The sequence below is a fragment of the Electrophorus electricus genome, chromosome 24 (assembly GCF_041902795.1).
Source record: "Electrophorus electricus isolate QZ-2024a chromosome 24, ASM4190279v1, whole genome shotgun sequence".
NCBI classification, from domain to species: Eukaryota; Metazoa; Chordata; class Actinopteri; order Gymnotiformes; family Gymnotidae; genus Electrophorus; species Electrophorus electricus.
This window is the reverse complement of record NC_137520.1, coordinates 567,501-588,284: the sequence shown is the minus strand read 5'-3', so window position 1 is coordinate 588,284 and position 20,784 is coordinate 567,501. Positions and strand designations below refer to the sequence as shown.

The following is a 20,784-nucleotide window of genomic DNA, read 5'->3' as shown; positions in this document are numbered from 1 at the left end:
CACCCAAAACCTGGGAAGGTAATCTTGAATGATATGATGTTACCATTATCCTGTGATTTCATATACGCCCTTAATCCCTTATGATAAGACTAAATGTGCCTGCAGTGCATTTTAACACTAGACGAAGACAAGATTTTACTTAAAACCGAGCTTTAATAATACAGAACAATGAATGGAAACAATTTTACATTGTAACCGTGTATTATACACACCTACAATACCGCCACCTAGTGACCTCACCAAATAAAACATCCCAGCGTTAGTTGAAATAGTTTTTGCATAGACCTCCAAAACAGTGTTTCATAATACAGTCCAGTGTAACCCAAGAACAATTCCAGACATAAGTTAGCGCTTCCAGACCAGTCACTGCTATATGGCACAGGGATTTATGTAAATTTATGTAAAAATATGCAGATAGCATTTAATGCATTGGAATTCTTTCAAAGAGGTTTAACAGAATGGAGCATAAGCAATTGAACATGGATCCTATACATTTAATATAACATTTTTAAACCAAAGGTGATGATTTCTAAACATAAACCAATGTTAAAAGTTTAATTTGCACCTTGGTGTTGGTTCTTGCTTGTTTCTTTAATGTCTGATAACCTCAGCAAAATGAATGACTACAGAATATGAAATGTATTGACTATGTTGGAAATATTCTTGGAAAGGTAATATTTTAATTACTTGTAGGCTAACACAACTAACTAACCAAAAAACAACAACCAAAACAAAAGTACATTCAGTTAAAATTACTATAACAAATGAATGTTTCACTAAGGCTAAGTTTTTATCCTACTAACACGGTCCGTATAAGCAGGTGACGTGATAACTGCAATCACGCTCTCTGTTGCCGCCCTGGTGGCAGCTAAGGAAATACAAACAGGACTTCGAATTAAAAAAACACCAATTATATGACCTTTGAACAGTATGAATCATAACGGTCATCATAACACAAGGTTTATCACGGAAAGATGATACGAGTTCACGGGGGGTCATACGAATCGCAGGAACCCCGTGTGTCTGCATGTCGCCTGACCGGAATGTTGGCTGTCATTTTCCTCCCGAAAACATCATCAGGCCATCCAGAGAGCAGTGAAGGAATGTTGACACTTTTGTAGAAACACTCGCACATACAAGACAAGAGCTCTGAGAGCTCTGAGCCTACCCCTGGAGCTCCCTCTGGTACCTTGCAAACATTAAGTTGACCCCTGACCCCTAACATTAAGTTGACCCCTGACCACACATAGCAGAATTAGTCCATCAGATGAACTCCAGTGGAAAAAAAAAAAGTATTTGGCTCAAAGCAGGTAAAGACTTTAGACTAAAATCAACAGTCCGAGGTTTTATTCACTATAAAGTGCCAAAGAAAGTGATGTAACACCAGCTTCTCCCAGGATATAACCACAAGGGTCCAGTGGGACGTGTGTGTGTGTCTGGAGAGCGGTATGTGTTACAAGAATTGCCATTTCATTTCACCTCCTCATTTCCAAAAGCATTTTTGACCATCCACGAGCATCCATAGCTTCTCTATTGGAGAAGGAAAGCAAGCTAAAGCCCCTAAAACCTCTGTGTGTATCACATCTTATAACCTAACCCTCTTCTCTTCCATTGCCTGCCTGCAGATCCCAGACAGGGTGCAGAACTGTGGTCCCAAATCCTGCAGGAAGCCTAGGTCATCTCCGTCTGTGCTGAAGGATAGCCGGTCTAGGGACGCGCATGTGCTGCCTAAGCCCTCGTCGGCGTACTGACGCGGGTGGTACACGGAGACGTCAGCTTGCTCCTTGCCAATTTTGAAGAGTTTCTATAGTAACAAAAAAAGCACCAAGAGGAGACAGGAGTTAGAACCCAGATCTCGGCAAGCGCGTGAAAACGAGCAGACACGCAGACGCACGGTGATCCTTGATCAGTAAGGGGGGGCATTTTCGTTCTACTACTGAGGACTAATCACATGTGCCCAATGACACATTCAGTAGCCATGGTTACCGCAGTGTCCTGTGTGCACCAGGTCTTCAGTTATAGCACTGCATTAACTTGTGTTCAAAAGCCAAGTCTGTAAAACTACTATGTATCGAGGACCACTAAGGAGACAGAAATCATAGTGCAATTCTTCATGTGACTGGTGCTGTTTAAACGCATGGATTTAAGGTAATAATTTTAAATCAAAGCAAACTTTATATTACGATTAGGTTAATCGACGCATTCACTAAACATATTGTTGTAACTGACCAGTAGATGGCACCAGAGTGTTGTTTTCCACTCAGGCGAACTCGATCCCAGTCTGATGTCGGAACAAACACTGTGCCTGAATTTTGCGCTGAGCTTTTCCAACTTCAAGCCAGTTACAAGAGTGTATAAACTTGGTCTTATTTTCGCTAATCTTTCATCAACTTCAACGCAGATTACATATTACACAGACAACACAGATCTAAATCAGTTATATCGACTGTTATTTTTAAAATGTATTTTCTAAAACTCACGGAAGCTTCATTGAAACGGAAAAGGGGAATTTGTGGCAAAAGTACAGAAATAGTATTTTTATTTAATTATTTACAAAAGTTAATCCCATAAATAAACATTCTTCACATAAACAGTAGTGTGTCTGTGAGTGTGTGTGTGAGTGTGTGAGAGAGAGAGAAAAAAAGATTCTATATGTGTGTGCATCTGTGTGTATGTGTGTGTGAGAGAGAGCACGAGCGAGCATGTGTGTGTGTGCGCATGCGTGTGTGTGTATGTGTGTGTGTGTGTGTGAGAGAGAGAGAGATTTGTGTGTGCGAGAGAGAGAGAGAGAGTATGTGTGTGTGCACATGTGAGAGAGAGAATGTGTGTGTGTGTGTGTGTGTGTGAGAGAGAGTATGTGTGTGTGTGCACATGTGAGAGAGAGAGAGATTTGTATGTGTGCGTGAGAGAGAGAGCGAGAGAGAGAGTATGTGTGTGTGCACATGTGAGAAAGAGAGAGAGAGAGTGATTGAGATTGTGTATGTGTGTGCGAAAGATGATTTGTATGTGTGTGTGTGTGTGTGTGAGAGAGAGAGAGAGTATGTTTGTGTGTGTGTGTGAGAGTATGTTTGTGTGTGTGTGTGTGTGTGTGTGTGTGTGTGTGTGTGTGTGTGTGTGTGTGTGTGTGTGTGTGTGTGTGTGAGCGAGGGAGAATGAGGTATCTTACGTGATGAAGGTGGCTTTCCATGTTCCACTCAGACAGGCTGAAAGATCTGCTAAAAGTTCTGTTTGTGCCTTTCTGGATGCAAATATGAGAATATTGGAAAATAAGGGAAAATACTGTAGAAAAACTGATCACTGGGGTGAAGTGATGTCATAATGTTTCATAATGAACTTACCCTAGTGGAGTTGGTCCTGTTTAGAGCCCTGTTCTGAAGACACACAAAACACAGGAGGTTGTTTCCAACACCACTTTTTACATTTTAAATGGTGGCAGTTTTGAGTCGACAACAGCTCCATTTGCACCTCCACACTTCTTTTTACACGATAAGAAAAAAATCTTTTTATTTTCAAAAGAACTTTGCAGTACTTCTTAGCTGGTAAGGGTAGTACGTCATAGCAACTCTTGTAGTAACTTCCCAGAAGCCATTAAAGGGTTAATTAAAGAGCCAGTCACAAGTGTACGGTCACACCTGTCTTTAAAGGTTAGAAAACATTAGGAAACAGCCCTTGTTTGTTGAAATGTTAATCTACACAAGGTTTTCCAGTGGAGTCCCTGTGGCGTGAATAATTTACATCATGTTTTGGTGTGGAGTCTCTGTAAATATGAATGTCTGGCCTTAAATGGTCTGAAACAGGAAAAATCTGTGTCTCATTAAAGATTTCACAAATTATTTGTTACTTTAACAGCAATATTGTCACTTATCACTTTTCTCACTGAGAATTAGCTTCAATAAATTAAAATCTATTATTTAAAAAAAAACAACAACATCAAAACACAGAGTCCTCCTTCTGCCCACATTCAGAGTTTTCTGTAATTATTTATAAACCATTTAGAAATTGAAGGCGTACCATTTCATATAGCGTGCCATTGTTGGCCCAGACTCCCCCGCGACCCTAGGAGAGACACACAAGGAAGCTTTTACAGAAGAAACAGCCTTGTTTTGCTTGCACTGCATGGCCAACCTTGAGGACGTCAACTTGCAACTGAACAAACTAACTCAAGTGAGCGTTCTTCTAATTCTATTTCAATACAGTGTTAGCAGAGAAAAGAATATTACTGCAGCAGTTAACAAACAAATGACAAATTCACTATCAATACACGTGCGTGCACAAATATACACCAACTGATGTGAAAATATGTACTGAAGAAAGCAGGAAGGCAGTACACACCGGTGTGAATCTTTCGTTCATGCCAAAGCTACTGATGATGGTCGGGATTGTCGATCCAGCCTAAGTAATAGTGAAAGACAACATAGCAAAGGAGGGATAGGAGAGGATGGGAAAAGAGTTATGGAATATGGAAAGACAAGGTTGGGCATAGTGGGATAGGTTCGGGAATAGTGGGATAGGGTCGGGAATAGTGGGATAGGGTCGGGAATAGTGGGATAGGGGGAGGTATTTATGTAGCAGGGTAGGGTATAGATATGAGATATGATAATTAAAACTTATTATTAAAAAAAACAAAACAAGTGAAGGGTTATTTAAAAAAACATGGTACTGGACCACACACCCTTATGAGAGAGCCTCCCCCCCATGGTACTGGACCACACACCCTTATGAGAGAGCCTCCCCCCCATGGTACTGGACCACACACCCTTATGAGAGAGCCTCCCCCCCATGGTACTGGACCACACACCCTTATGAGAGAGCCTCCCCCCCATGGTACTGGACCACACACCCTTATGAGAGAGCCTCCCCCCCATGGTACTAGACCACACACCCTTATGAGAGAGCCTCCTCCCTCTTCATTGTAGTGGATGAGGGTTTGGTTCTTGTCATCTTCCAGGTACACTTCAAACATCTTTTTCTCTCGACACTCGCAGAAGAAAAACAAGCACAGAAGCACTGAAACACACACACATACACACATACACACACCACAACAAGACGTGTCAACACCTGCAGTGATCCAGACAATGAAAGTTATCAGTGTGGAATGGAGAACTACACCGAGACATGTTTCTCTTGGTAACTTGCCAATATAAAACATTCCTGGGAAGAGTAGCCAGTATCTGCCATTATAGTGGAGAGCAGTTTTGTAACCAGATTCCCACTAACACACAAACGGCCCTCATTTGCATATCAAGTTTTACGGCGGGTGGTACTGGAGCTGTTGTTGTGAGACAGAGAGACTCACGGGCCAGGACGAACAGGGCTGCCAACAGAGTCAGTATGGCCATGGGGTGCAGGCGAGACGAGCGTGGTAGCAGACTCCTGCACTCATCATCCTCTCCACAGTCGCACACCACTACGTTCAGGACGTTGTGGCCTGCCACTCCCTGCTGGTCCTCGATGTGCAGTGGCACCGAATAGTTCCCATAGGCCAGGCTCCGGAGGCTGACTAGCGAGGTTCTCGGCCCTGTGAAACACGCAGGGCGAGGACAGGAAATTGGTAGATCAGGCGACGTCCTTGCACGGGAAAGCCGGGTGCATTAATCATTCTAACGATGTAAGAGGGTGTGGGCTGACGCGCTACGTGCTTTGTGCTTTATGCGGAGAATGGAATGTTTGACAGGTTGGTTCTATAATTTAGTTCTCTCTAAATAATACTACATACGAGCGTTCAAATGATGAAAACGTAAATGTAATAAAAATTTGTTAAAAATTAAATGATAGGACAGTTTTTTTGCAGTTAGGTAATGGGGGGAAATTTGTCTCTTCCATTTTTCAGCTGTTGTGAGACATCATTTACAGGATTTAAGAGACAAATTCCTCCCATTACTCACCGCGGCCTTTAAGGTGCCTTACCTGCTGTATACGCAGACTAGGATCTGGTAAGTGATCCCGGGAGAAAGGTTGGATGTAAACAAACACTACCATGGTAGTTCAGCCAGTGGATGCCCCTCCCTGTTTGTGGATCTTACGTACAGCAAAAAGGTTTTGGGAACCTCTAGCTGGTCCTAAAAATAGTAACATGCATCGGTTCTGATGCGCTGCGACCTTTGACCTGCTCCCGCACTTACCTGTGTTGGGGTGAATCTTCCACGTGTCTTTTAGGTCTCCATTTTCACTTCCCAGAGAGAAGGAGAAGGGACCCGCGAACGGAGCGGCATCGTTGTCGTAGGGCTCCACCACCACGTGGTCAGCCTTGTTCCCGCACATCACAGAGCTGCCGTTCACCAGGCGAGGGCTGTTATCATTCATATCTCCCAGGTGGACCACCAGGGTGCCGGTCCCAGTGGCTGGAGGATCCGCTATGGCACACAGATGGAGAAGGGATCTACTGAAGGGATCTACTGAAGGGATCTACTGAAGGGATCTACTGAAGGGGTCCACTGAAGGGATGGCACAGCACACAAGATGGAAACACATGGCACCTGTGTGGGGGCGTGGCCCAAAACACATGGCACCTGTGTGGGGGCGTGGCCCAAAACACATGGCACCTGTGTGGGGGCGTGGCCCAAAAGCAAAACATCAAATGTGTAAATGTAAGACAGAAATGCTAACAAACGAGTTTCGACTACAGAATCTTGAAATGCATGTCGAGCCCCATCAGTGTTTATTAGCCGAGAATTCACAGTGAATCTAACACACTTTTGTTTCAGTTGCTCCACAGATTCAGTCTGGCTTTGGCCCAGTCTGGTAGCACTTTCTCTGGCAAGTTTTAAACCGGATTATAATCTTACTCTGTTGAGTCACATGCACAGATTAATCCACAATGAGAGGAGCCACTGATGGAGGATCAGAATGACTCCACCTGGAGTAACTTCTGAGGATCAGCTGAAGCCTTTAAACCAGAATAACTGCTTCCTGAATGCTGTGCACACATACAGTGCCAGTCAAACACTGACACACCTGACTGTATTATTATAGTACCAATAACAATGATAAACATTATTATTGTTAACTTGTAATAATAATAGTGTAACGGCCCGAGTGCCGCAGATACAGAATCACTCCACAGAGACTGACGTTTATTGACAACAGCACTCACATCTAACACACGCGGTGAACACAAACACAGGTGCTGAGGCACAAACATGAACTCTAACAGGAACAATAAGTGAACAATGACGACAACGCACACACTCACAAGGGTTTAAATAACTACAAACACAACACGACTAAACCGACGCAGGTGTGCGCTTAGCAACGTAGGCGTGGTTACAAACTCCTATTGCACGCGGCGGGCCGAACCACGTGACCAATGGAATGGGAGCGTTCTGTGACAAATCATTGTTATTGTATTATTATGTTATTATAATATAATGTCTTTATAGTATAATAATGATGATGGTTATTATTATTAAAGTAATAATATTAGTAATAATAAAAAACATAGTTATTATTGAATTAATAATAATAGTTTTGTTATAATAATATAATGTTTTATAATAAAACGATGATGATTCTGATTATTATTAATAATAATAAAGTTAATTTTAAATAATCTCTGCAAGTTCCTCCCCCTACAAGTACTCCTGCATATGATTGGCTGCCCCAGAAAGCAGGTAAGCGCCTAAAGGATGAGCTGGTGTCAACTTCTGTTTCGGTCATTCGCGACCGTCATTCACGGCGTTCATCTGCTGTGCTCTGTCCATTTGTCCACCATTTCCCTATTTATTGACGAGCAGATTAGACATGTGACAGGCCTGATGTTGCATCTCTGAATTATTTAGTCTAAAAAAGCTCTGTATTAGTGGCATGTCGCAAGACAACAACTAAAGGGAGACCACATTTCGAAGAAGCTCTTACTAACCAGACACCTTTTTATCCAGAGCTGCTTATGTGAGTAGTACAGGTCAAACAGGCAAAGGTTAAGAGTCAGGAGCCCACCAGTGGCAATGGGTTAATCATGGGGCTTGAACCAGCAACCTTATAACTACTACTTTAGTAGCTTACGTGCTGTGCTATACCTCCCACCTAGATGTTCTAGTGGAGCCCAGAACACCTAATGTATGTTAAATTAAACACATGAAACACAACACTGCTAGTTCTTATAGACCACAAAACACCCACACGATCCAAAACAAGAGCTGTGTGTTTGCGCGGTGATGCCTTACCATCGTCTATTGCGTGAATCACGACAGTGTAGGTGCTGTTTTTGACAAATGGTGACTCACGATCCATCTTCTTTACCGAGGTCACAGTTCCTGTTTTTGGGTCTATAGACATCCACTTAGCTGGATCTTCTGCTATTTCAAACCTTCACACACACACACACACACACACACACACACACACACACACGGTGTCATGCGATGCTATGTGATGCTGCATGTTGAACATTCTGTTATCTTAGCCTTCATTCCTAATCTGGTACCCTGGCGAGAATTAGGAAGTTTCTATTAGGAGTTTCTAAAACCCTCCCTTCATGTCGTCCACCCAAGCAGGACAGGGAGGTCTTCTCCACTTTCCCAACACACCTGATTTTGGTTTTGTCCGAGTCCACGTCTGTAACGCTGGGCTGGTACAGCACATCCCCAGGTTTGTCTTCCTCTTTCCTGTACACCTTCACAACACTCTTCTGGAACACTGGCGGGTCATTCACATCGATCACCTTCACCAGGACCTTAGCCGTGTTGGGCTTTTCTTTCTCTGGTCCTGTCCTCACTGGTTTACCATCCACACACCTGAACAGTGGCTCCTCGTTCTCCACCGCTAACTCCAGCTCCGTCACGGTTGTCTTTTCGTAGTCTTTCCCCTGGGATACAAGGACATACATGTCCAGGAGAGGGAGAAAACACACTGACCTCCGAGCAACACAATATCTACAACATCACACTGACCTATCGAGAGCTATCGGTGTCTACCTTGATGACCGTTAGTACGCCTTCGTTGGTAACCGGGTCCGTCTCTATCTTGTAGTTGCCTTGTTCATTACCCTTGACGATGGTGTAAACTGCCCTGGAGCCTGGACTGTTGGGGTTATCCTTGTCCAGCACAGATACCCGTAAAATCTCTGTATTGATTTGCATCTCCAAAACTTGAGTGTTGTACTGAAACGAGAGTTTTTAAGGTAGTTGTCACTGTAACGTGTGGTAGCCCGAGTGCCGCAGGGCGAGGCACAGGATGCACACACTCTCTTCGACATGGACAAAAATTTCATTGAAACATAAAGACGACGGCACTCACGTGCGTTACAAACAATGAACGCAACACGGTTACCACTGAACAAACACGATTACATTTAACAACGGCAAGAAAACCAACGCTCAACGTCCGCACATTATGCCAACAATAACCGACAAGATTGCACACAACAAGTTTTTGAATACACGAAGACTAACACAATACAGGTGTGTGCAGGTGTGGCTGCAGAGACGACCCTCTTACTGCACGTGGCTGGCCAAACCACGTGCCTCGCGGGACAGTTACGCTGTGACACTATCAAAAGCTTTTGTGAATATAGAGTACAGTAGGATTCATGCAAACATCTGGTGGATTTCTTAACGATTATTATATTTAGAAAAAGGAGCGTGGCAAGATCAAGTTCACACGTTTAATCGAAATGTGTTTTTTTTTCTGCTGTGCACACATTAAGCACACGCAGCTGCTGGAATGACAGGTTTGTGCAGACTCACCGTGGAGGCGTTGAACACAGGTGCGTGAGTGTTAGAGTCTGAGATGTTGATGATGATGGTTGCGGTAGAGGAGAGAGAGGGAGTTCCATGATCACGGGCTTCAACAAGCAATGTGTACTTGTTCACTTTCTAAAGAAAGCACACAATACACGTGAGCTTTAATGTATATGTGTGTGGGTTCGTACTGTGTGTAAGGAGAGACCGGACATGTGAGTGCTCACATCGTAATCAAAGCATCCGCTGAAGACGAGCTGACTGACTTCATTGATCCTCCTGCTGTTCTGCACCATCTGCAGCGAGATCTGCGGCTGCGTGGGCTCCTGAGACACCAGCCTCATGGAGATGCGAGAGTTGTCTGTGTTCTGCTCATCTATGTCGCTGGCCTGCAGTGAAACTGGCAGTTGTCCTGGCACAGGGTCAGAGGGCATGACAAACATTAGAGTTTCCTTAAAAACTACAACAAATAAAAATAATAATAGATATCTACAATAATAAACTACAGTAAAAGATTTTAGATTTATATAAAGACATGCATATGCAAATGTTTTGTAAACGTTGTATACGTTCCTACATATGCCGTGCTTCAGTGCGAGCGAGGATACTGTCTGTGAAACAGGGAGGAGCCCAGAGCAGCCACACAAAAACAAACAAACAGACTCGACACCCGTGTGAACGGCTGAACGGTTCCTGCAACAGTCAAACTTATTCTGCTTCTCCTGTCTGGACTGCACATGGGAAATCTGTTTCAGTTGTTTTCACACTATGGTTGGAAACCTGTGACTCACAGTCAAGGCAGCTGGTTGAAGTTTATTCCATTAGCCCGTTGTCAACCGTGGGTACGGTTAATGTTTGGTGAAGTCAGAGTGTCCTCATCACCATGGGCCCTCACTGACAATCACCGACCATCGTTGACCTCACTGACCATCTACTGAGAGCAGGTAACCTTCAGCTCTCCACGTGTGTCACTAGTCACCTGCGCCTCTCAAATCACACGTGTGCCACTAGTCACCTGCGCCTCTCAAATCACACGTGTGTCACTAGTCACCTGCGCTTCTCAAATCACACGTGTGTCACTAGTCACCTGCGCCTCTCAAATCACACGTGTGCCACTAGTCACCTGCGCCTCTCAAATCACACGTGTGCCACTAGTCACCTGCGCCTCTCAAATCACACGTGTGCCACTAGTCACCTGCGCCTCTCAAATCACACGTGTGCCACTAGTCACCTGCGCCTCTCAAATCACACGTGTGTCACTAGTCACCTGCGCCTCTCAAATCACACGTGTGCCACTAGTCACCTGCGCCTCTCAAATCACACGTGTGCCACTAGTCACCTGCGCCTCTCAAATCACACGTGTGCCACTAGTCACCTGCGCCTCTCAAATCACACGTGTGCCACTAGTCACCTGCGCCTCTCAAATCACACGTGTGCCACTAGTCACCTGCGCTTCTCAAATCACACGTGTGTCACTAGTCACCTGCGCCTCTCAAATCACACGTGTGCCACTAGTCACCTGCGCCTCTCAAATCACACGTGTGCCACTAGTCACCTGCGCCTCTCAAATCACACGTGTGCCACTAGTCACCTGCGCCTCTCAAATCACACGTGTGCCACTAGTCACCTGCGCCTCTCAAATCACACGTGTGTCACTAGTCACCTGCGCCTCTCAAATCACACGTGTGCCACTAGTCACCTGCGCCTCTCAAATCACACGTGTGCCACTAGTCACCTGCGCCTCTCAAATCACACGTGTGCCACTAGTCACCTGCGCCTCTCAAATCACACGTGTGCCACTAGTCACCTGCGCCTCTCAAATCACACGTGTGTCACTAGTCACCTGCGCCTCTCAAATCACACGTGTGCCACTAGTCACCTGCGCCTCTCAAATCACACGTGTGCCACTAGTTACCTGCGCCTCTCAAATCACACGTGTGCCACTAGTCACCTGCGCCTCTCAAATCACACGTGTGTCACTAGTCACCTGCGCCTCTCAAATCACACGTGTGTCACTAGTCACCTGCGCCTCTCAAATCACACGTGTGTCACTAGTCACCTGCGCCTCTCAAATCACACGTGTGTCACTAGTCACCTGCGCCTCTCAAATCACACGTGTGCCACTAGTCACCTGCGCCTCTCAAATCACACGTGTGTCACTAGTCACCTGCGCCTCTCAAATCACACGTGTGCCACTAGTCACCTGTGCCTCTCAAATCACATACATGAAATGTCGCTCATTACTAATGATGGCTCTGGAAACTTCCATTTGTTTAAAGTCAGAACATTCCAAGCTAAACTCTTCCTTCTCCTCCCACAGGAAGAAGATGATGAAGGCGATGCCATCTTGGGTGGATCGCTCCTTGAATCATAGAGGTATGAGACGTGAGTGTGGCCTAACCTTCTTTTATGTTCTCTGGAAACTGTGTCATTAACAGTGCAGGGCTGAATAAAGGAGCATTGTCATTCTTATCCTTTATGGCCATGTTGAAAGCCAGAGTTTTGTCAAGAATTTCATCTGTTATTCGGTCGTGCACGTCAAATTTCACCTAGACATTAGCAAAGTGCAATAAGACAGGAAGACCTGTTTTAAGAACCAATATCTAAATAATAATGATTCATTAAATATGACTAGATTTTGAAATGTTTAACATCCAAAACAATAACACAAAAATGAAGTTTTAAAATACACTTAAAAAGACTTACAAGGAAGAACGGATGTAGTTCTCTGTCTATGGGCTTGTGTATAAAGACCTCTCCTGTCCTGTCATTAATGCTGAACACGCCCACCGGGTCCTCGTTCACACCCTGTCCACTGATACTGAACCTGAGCGTGTGGTTCAACTCCTTATCATTGAACAGCTGGCGATAAGCACGAGAGAGAGGGAGAGAGAGAAAGAATGCAATATATATACATATAAAACTTTCAGTAACCATTTCTATAGGCAAACAATTATTTCTAATTAAAATATGAAATAATCGTCATACTAAGATATGATCAAAAACAGCTCAGTCCAGTTGTCTTAGCAAACACTAGTTTGGCCTGATTTTAACACTTATTTAGATATTTAAGCCCTTTAAATAATTGATTGGTTCTCGGGTTCACAATTTTCCTGATTGATTGATTATTTTAAAAGCTGTAATCACAGAAATCTGTTTCTTTGTAGAATCATCAAATTGTGTCATGAGTGTACAGCTCTGTCCTGATTAATTGGCAGTGAGAATCACATGGTAGTGATAAAGATGGAATTTCACTTTACAGATTAAAACACAAGCGTTCTCCTAGCATCTGTTTCCTGGCAACCATGAACCTCAGGTGAAGGGTGAGTCTTCCTTCTAGCTTCTATTTCTGTTTCTAGTGACTCAGATATCAGTGATGAATTTCTCTGACTGATCAACTGCTCAGTCAATATCCCCCCTACAGGCTCTACCACAGCCTTAGCCACGCCCCCTACAGGCTCTACCACAGCCTTAGCCACGCCCCCTGCAGGCTCTCCCACAGCCTTAGCCACGCCCCCCGCAGGCTGTTGTACCTCAGTGGCCAGTCTGGGGAAAGGTCCAGGATCCTCCTCTTCTAGTTCAATGGTGGACAGTACCCACCTCCGTTTCGTTCGGACCAGCACCGTATCCTTGGAGGCAAAGACAGAGCCGTGACGGAATGACAGACGCAGTTTCACTGTTTGAGGTTTTACATTCATTCATAGTAGATTTTTTTCATTGTTCAGGACTGTAAGCGCAAGCTCTTTGGCATATACACACATGCTTCTCTCTGTCCTGATGTTCCTTGGTCCTCTGTTTGCTGTGTGTAGTCTCTGCCCACAGCTGCAGAATGTAAACAGGCAACATGCTTACTTTACAATTACTTTACAATTACTTTACAATACTGACCCAGAATGCCAACAATGAACAACACTGTGACATTGTGAAGGTTTCATAATTGACTCATAACACAGTATCTTCAAGATGCTATTAGACTCAAAAAATCCCTGCAACCTCCCCAACCCCGGATCAAGAAAGTTGGTTCATTCCATCTGTCTGCATGTCTGTCTGTCCAATCCATCTGTCTTTGTAGATGAAGCTACAGTTCCCATAATAACTCTCCACCCTCGAAGTACTGGGATGTGTCCATAAATGTTTCACACACGCCGAAGGAATATTGATCTTCTTCACCGACGACTCTGCCTCATTTACGATGAAAGACAATAAAAAAAAATCAATTCATCAGTGAAAAAAGATAAATGACCTGTTCTTTTTTTCATAACTTATCAAGAACTTATCTTTTTATCATCGCAGTAGTGATGAAAACATTTGGAAGTAAGAGTGGTGAAGATTTATACATAGTCCTCACTAGACCTCATCTCCAAAAAAATATTCAGACTGAATAATAAGAGATTTATCACCTGTAAACAGAAGTGTGAGTTATGCTAGGCTCTGCACAGAATAACATGTAGCATTGTTTGTAAAAGAAATTGCTCATTTTGATCTGACCACTTTGCCAGGTCCTGTTATTACCTGGATGGTCTCAGCCTGGTTGGCTTTTCCTGGAGATTCTTTTCCAGTGTTACAGCTGTAGTGTTTTGCTCATATTCATAAATGAAAGATCAACATTTTACGCTGCAGGACACAGAAGCCATAGGTGTGTGGCTTCAAGAAATATCTGTGTGGCTTCACAACGCAGCCACAACCTCGGACGCGTTCAGACTAGCCACCACAGTCAGGAAATGAAGGGACACTAGAGAGCCACAGTTCTTAAGGGTTGCTGTTACAGCACTCCACTGCCTTACAGTGTGAGACAAGCCCCTCAGTCCTTACAGTGTGAGACAAGCCTCTCAGTCCTTACAGTGTGAGACAAGCCCCCTCAGTCCTTACAGTGTGAGACAAGCCCCCTCAGTCCTTACAGTGTGAGACAAGCCCCTCAGTCCTTACAGTGTGAGACAAGCCCCCTCAGTCCTTACAGTGTGAGACAAGCCCCTCAGTCCTTACAGTGTGAGACAAGCCCCTCAGTCCTTACAGTGTGAGACAAGCCCCCACAGTCCTTACAGTGTGAGACAAGCCCCCACAGTCCTTACAGCGTGAGACAAGCCCCTCAGTCCTTACAGTGTGAGACAAGCCCCCACAGTCCTTACAGTGTGAGACAAGCCCCCTCAGTCCTTACAGTGTGAGACAAGCCCCTCAGTCCTTACAGTGTGAGACAAGCCCCTCAGTCCTTACAGTGTGAGACAAGCCCCCACAGTCCTTACAGTGTGAGACAAGCCCCCACAGTCCTTACAGCGTGAGACAAGCCCCTCAGTCCTTACAGTGTGAGACAAGCCCCTCAGTCCTTACAGTGTGAGACAAGCCCCCACAGTCCTTACAGTGTGAGACAAGCCCCTCAGTCCTTACAGTGTGAGACAAGCCCCCACAGTCCTTATAGTGTGAGACAAGCCCCTCGGTCCTTACAGTGTGAGACAAGCCCCCACAGTCCTTACAGTGTGAGACTAGCCCCTCAGTCCTTACAGTGTGAGACAAGCCCCCACAGTCCTTATAGTGTGAGACAAGCCCCTCGGTCCTTACAGTGTGAGACAAGCCCCCACAGTCCTTACAGTGTGAGACTAGCCCCCACAGTCCTTACAGTGTGAGACAAGCCCCTCGGTCCTTACAGTGTGAAACAAGCCCCTCGGTCCTTACAGTGTGAGACAAGCCCCCACAGTTCTTAGAGTGTGAGACAAGCCCCACAGTCCTTACAGTGTGAGACAAGCCCCTCAGTCCTTACAGTGTGAGACAAGCCCCCACAGTCCTTACAGTGTGAGACAAGCCCCTCAGTCCTTACAGTGTGAGACAAGCCCCTCGGTCCTTACAGTGTGAGACAAGCCCCTCGGTCCTTACAGCGTGAGACAAGCCCCCTCAGTCCTTACAGTGTGAGACAAGCCCCCACAGTCCTTACAGTGTGAGACAAGCCCCTCGGTCCTTACAGCGTGAGACAAGCCCCCACAGTACACTCTGAGACAAGTTCACCACACACACCCTTCCAGCCATAAAGACTGTGATGGAGATGTTACAGACTGTAAGGACTGTGGTGGAGGTGTCTCAGAGTGTAAGCACTGTGGTGTGTAGACCTACCCTTAGCCAGGACGCTGACGTGCAGGCTGTGTGTAGACCTACCCTTAGCCAGGACGCTGACGTGCAGGCTGTGTGTAGACCTACCCTTAGCCAGGACACTGACGTGCAGGCTGTGTGTAGACCTACCCTTAGCCAGGACGCTGACGTGCAGGCTGTGTGTAGACCTACCCTTAGCCAGGATGCTGACGTGCAGGCTGTGTGTAACTAAATGATTAGCTGCCATCATAAATATTACAAAAGGAAGTGAGTGACAGACTTTTTTGAACTGACAAAACCTCTCCAATTAAGAAAACACACCCCTTTGTGCCAAAGGCAAAATGCAAGAACAATGAAGGTGTAATGACAATAATAGTTGAATTGACTAATGAATCTGACTGAGTCGGCTGTGTAATTATGAGCTATGCTGGTACTATTCTAGTGTTGTAAGTGAGTGTGCAGCTTTAGCATGAACTAATCTAAGTTAAATCAGGGTAATTAGAGGAAGTTTGTTCCTATGGGTGGTGGAAAGCTATTCCAAATCAAGGACTCTCTTATGCCCGTAACATATCGATGTCAGAAGTTTGATTAAAGTTGTCACTCTTTGGTTAAAGGAATTGGGGCTTTAATTTCAAAGACATGCACAGTGTAGTGAGACAACTTACAACTGAACAGATATCTACAATAATTAACTTAACAGTCAGACCCTTTAAAGTTAAAAAATGTATATGGACCAAAAGGTAACCAATGAATGTAACGGAACTAATAATACACACACACACACACACACACACACACACACACACACACACACACACACACACACACACACACACTTACACACACACTTACACACACACACACACACTCACACACACACTCACACACACACTCACACACACACACTCACACACATACATACACTCACACTCACACTCACACATACATACACACACACTCACACATACACACTCACACACACACACACACACTCACACACACACACTCACACACATACATACACTCACACTCACACATACATACACACACACTCACACATACATACACACACACTCACACACATACATACACTCACACTCACACATACATACACACACACTCACACATACATACACACACACTCACACATACACACTCACACACACACACACCCACACTCACACACACACTTACACACTCACACACACACACTCATACACACACACACACACACTCACACACACATACATACATTCACACTCACATTCACACACTTACACACACACACTCACACACACACACACACTCACACATACACTCACACATACATACACTCACACACACTCACACATACATACACTCACACATACATACACTCACACACACACTCACACACACACACTCACACACACACACACACACACACTCACACTCACACACACACTCACATACACTCACACTCACATACACTCACACACACACATACTCACACCCTGTTGTGACTGAAGCCTTACACAAATATGCTGTAGAGCAAGGTTAAAGATCTGAAGATCTTAATACGTGCCAATTTAGCTTCCTGACTCGTGGGCAAAAGCTTAGGAATTTACCCCAGCAGGGTGGGACCAGGGATTCACTGTCCTCAAAGTAATCAGAACAAAGGCTTAAAAGGGGCTTCTACGGTGTCTCCCTGAGGAACGCTTAACAGAGGCTGTGACCAGTCTTCTGAGCTGCAGAACAAGGTTCTGTACCCCCCATTCTGACAACACAGACCATGGAGGCCAGCCTCGCAGTCTCACCTCTAAATATGAAAACAACGGTTACACTTTTTACGTGTTAAAGTCTACAAATTCTGTTCATTACAAAAAGTTGAAACCTGGAGACTACCCAGCTGAGGTACTACAGGAGTGGGAAATCTCATTCCACTGTGAACAATAAAATACATTTACTGTACAATAATCTTGAACCCCCAGGCCATCAGACGTGAGAAAATCTTTCACCAAACATCGCTCAGTTCTGCTGACACAGTAACTTATCCAGTTGTGCTCTATATATGCGCTCTATATGTGCTCTGTAACCTAGCAACAAGACTTCCCCCCACACAAAACCATCAGGCCATTCTCAGCCTACACCCTGTATGTACAAACAAAAACATCTGTACCACAAAAATGTCTGTGACATGGGCACCAACTCTTTACACGTAAGATTTAGTTTTGAATGGTTTCACTTACAAACTGCAAGATGATTTACATTTACGTCATATGGCAGATGCTCTTATCCAGAGAGACACAAAAGTGCTTTGTTGTTTACTCATAGAATGCATCCCAGCCTGTACAGTGAGATTTAGATTTCAAGAAAGCATTGAAGTAGAATAATGTAGAAATACAGGGATCACTGCTGACGCTTAGATATGCAAACCACAAAACAAGCTCCAACTCAGACAACAATAAGTGCAATAAACAATGCCCTACAACAAGTACCAGAGTTTCAGTTAACATGGGTGCAGGATCAGTGGTGATTTTAATATTTATACTTTTTAATAACCGTTTAAAACTCACAGTTAAGACTGTACCTTTTTATTCCCTATATCACAATGGGGTATTATGATCTTTTGTTGAGGTCAGACTTGCTGTGGAAGTTCTTCTACAAACCCAGAGCCGAAACTGCCCTGAAGTTGTTAGTCTAACGTAGCAAATGTAAACAACTCCGTGCCGCCTTGGAAACATCATTAGCAGACTCCAAAAACTACTTTGTCCTTGGAAGAGTTTGTTTATGCCCACAGGTTACACCACACACTGAAATTCTCAGAAGTGTAGTTATGTGGGAGATGGAGCACTTTGGACCAAACTAGACCCAAGATTACGAGATGCCCAAACTCCCCAGCGTGTCGGAGACCGTGGAAGCGGGTGGCACAGCCATACACAACTCAGGGAAGACTTTAAACAGGTAAATAAAACATAATACATAGATTTCACACGGAAAATAAATGCACCGCTATCATAAGTAGTTATACAAACGTTTCTGGTGGTGTCTGACCACACTTACTATTCAGTCATGCTTCCTTTATTTTAAGACTATAAAAAAGATTAATACGAGACATTGCATTAACACACTGGATGTTGTAGGCAGAACAAACTGAATTTTCAAGATAGAAATATTTTCTGCACATACCGCCAACAGAAGTAGAAAAACGCAGGAGATTCTCATCCTGACGTGATTTAACGCCTTGTTTCCAAGAAGACAATTTTAGCTGATGGTATACGAGCTATCCCACAGTTCTTTATACCTCTATAACGTAACCTTGCCTGAGGGGTCTCTCTCTCTCTCTCTCTCTGTGTGTGTGTACGTGCTATATATGCCAGTAAACATGCTCCTAAATGTCATTTATCTGCAGGGCTCAGGTGTGGGTGTGGCCATGGTTCCGTGACCAGGTAGAGGAATACAAACAGGCGCCTACTTTTGCTCTGCTTTCTGCGCTGTGTCTCAGGTGTGTGCTGCGTCTCAGGTGTGCACCTCTAGTGGCCATGTGCCCTATGGCGGATCCAGCTATGCTAACTGTTCTTGTTATGTCTGGTCTTAAATGATACATAAAGAGGAAAATTTTACATTTCATTGATTTATTTGTAGCATATTTATTAGCTTTCAACAGAACATTATAAATACATACAAAACATACAAAAATATGCATACAATTTATTACCAAGTAAATTAATACTATGTTTAGCTCTTATATAATTTGTAGCTTCCAGCAACAACCAAAGGTGATTTTTATGTTAGCTAAAGAATTTCTGAATGTTTATATCAATAGTCCTGGATTATTCGCATTTTTCATTACAGTAATAAAACTCCGTTCACATGGATCTCAGCATGTACACAGTTAAATGGACGTAGACTTAGCATTGAATCTGGCACATCCAAATAACATCCCCCCCCCCACACACACACACGGTTTTTCGGTTTTCTGGGCAGGTGTGGGAGCTTTTCTGACAAGATTGTAAGTACTTATGTCAGTACATGCTATATGAGCAGGAGACTAGCACACTGATGGCCCTAAGTTCAGCTCGGTTCAGTTGAGCCTCGAGATAGCGCACGTGTAATGACTGAATAGTGTGTCGCAGGGTGACAGAGAGGCAGTGAGTCAGGAATGTCAGTCATAAGTGGGTAAATGCATTCTGAACGTATGTACACATAGTTGCATGTCAAACGTGTGTCTTAAATTCTTGTGGATAACCAAAAATATTCTGTTTATTATGTCTACTTATCATGAAAAAAAGAAGGTTTGAAAACAGTACAAGGCATTATATTGTCAACCAGGTGTAGTAGAGAAATGTAAACATAAAGATGGGATTTATTTCTGTCTGGCTGGCAAAAATTAGCTGTTAAAATCCTGTGCTTCGGTCATTAACCTTAAGGAATATTATTTGCATTGACTTCTGTTTTTGTACACTAATCTCCAGATATAAACCTGGGAGAGAGAGACATATATATATATATATATGTCAGGGTGTGTATTTTTTGAACAGGTATCCTCAGGAAACCCACAGTTCTGTGGATATTCCCACATTTCCAGGCTTTTCTAGAGGAAGTCTTCATTTTCACTGGAAATACGTTTAAGTCTAAGTAACAGTAAGGGGTGAGACTTTTGCAGACTCCGGAATCTGAGGCAAGGGTCAGCCACGCCGGCTCGGACGTCGCCCGGGTCAACCGGGTCCACGTCAGATCCGGGGTACCAGGAGAACCTGATGAAAAGAAGACTAATGGGACAAATAGGACACATTTATGGACAAGACTGGACAATAGCGGACTATTGGAATATTACTACACAAGCCGCCCCAGCATCCTCGGCATATCGCTCACACTGGGGCGGCTTGTGTAGTAATATTCCAATAGTCCTCTGTATATATATATATATATATATATATATAAATGCACTCTTCTTTTTTCAGAATATAAATTAGAAATGATCTTTGATATACAGAATATGTTTTGAAAAAACGTTTTTAATGTATTCTGTTCATCAATGATCGTTTTA

The 20,784-nt window shown here is 44.0% G+C and overlaps 2 protein-coding genes across 4 annotated transcripts in view; one reads left to right on the top strand and one right to left on the bottom strand.

The window, feature by feature from the left end:
• Nucleotides 1-1,163: 1,163 nt before the first annotated feature.
• Nucleotides 1,164-19,137, bottom strand: cdh26.1 (cadherin 26, tandem duplicate 1). 2 transcript variants are annotated; one of them, XM_035522666.2, is made up of 18 exons: nt 18,924-19,137; nt 13,440-13,502; nt 13,214-13,309; nt 12,387-12,542; nt 12,082-12,229; nt 9,908-10,092; nt 9,687-9,815; nt 8,916-9,101; nt 8,529-8,806; nt 8,166-8,308; nt 6,126-6,356; nt 5,300-5,521; nt 4,883-5,007; nt 4,333-4,392; nt 4,012-4,056; nt 3,339-3,371; nt 3,167-3,238; nt 1,164-1,804 (listed from the first exon to the last, which is right to left on the bottom strand). In XM_035522666.2, exons 1-18 carry the CDS (start codon nt 18,957-18,959, stop codon nt 1,586-1,588), a joined length of 2,427 nt encoding a protein of 808 aa, XP_035378559.2. In that variant the 5' UTR covers nt 18,960-19,137; the 3' UTR covers nt 1,164-1,585. The 2 variants fall into 2 exon arrangements, 1 of the variants encoding a protein (XP_035378559.2); XR_014119804.1 differs by having other exon boundaries at nt 1,737-1,804; nt 3,339-3,366.
• Nucleotides 18,514-20,784, top strand: part of LOC145653586 (uncharacterized) — a 14,230-nt gene continuing 11,959 nt past the window's right edge. For both annotated transcript variants that reach the window (XR_014119805.1, XM_081707236.1), the window contains exons 1-2: nt 18,514-18,698; nt 19,147-19,239. Coding sequence is in view for 1 of the 2 variants with exons in the window: in XM_081707236.1 (XP_081563362.1) it covers nt 18,619-18,698; nt 19,147-19,239 (173 nt within the window). In the remaining variant the exon portion in view is untranslated. The remainder of the gene's footprint in view (nt 18,699-19,146; nt 19,240-20,784) is intronic.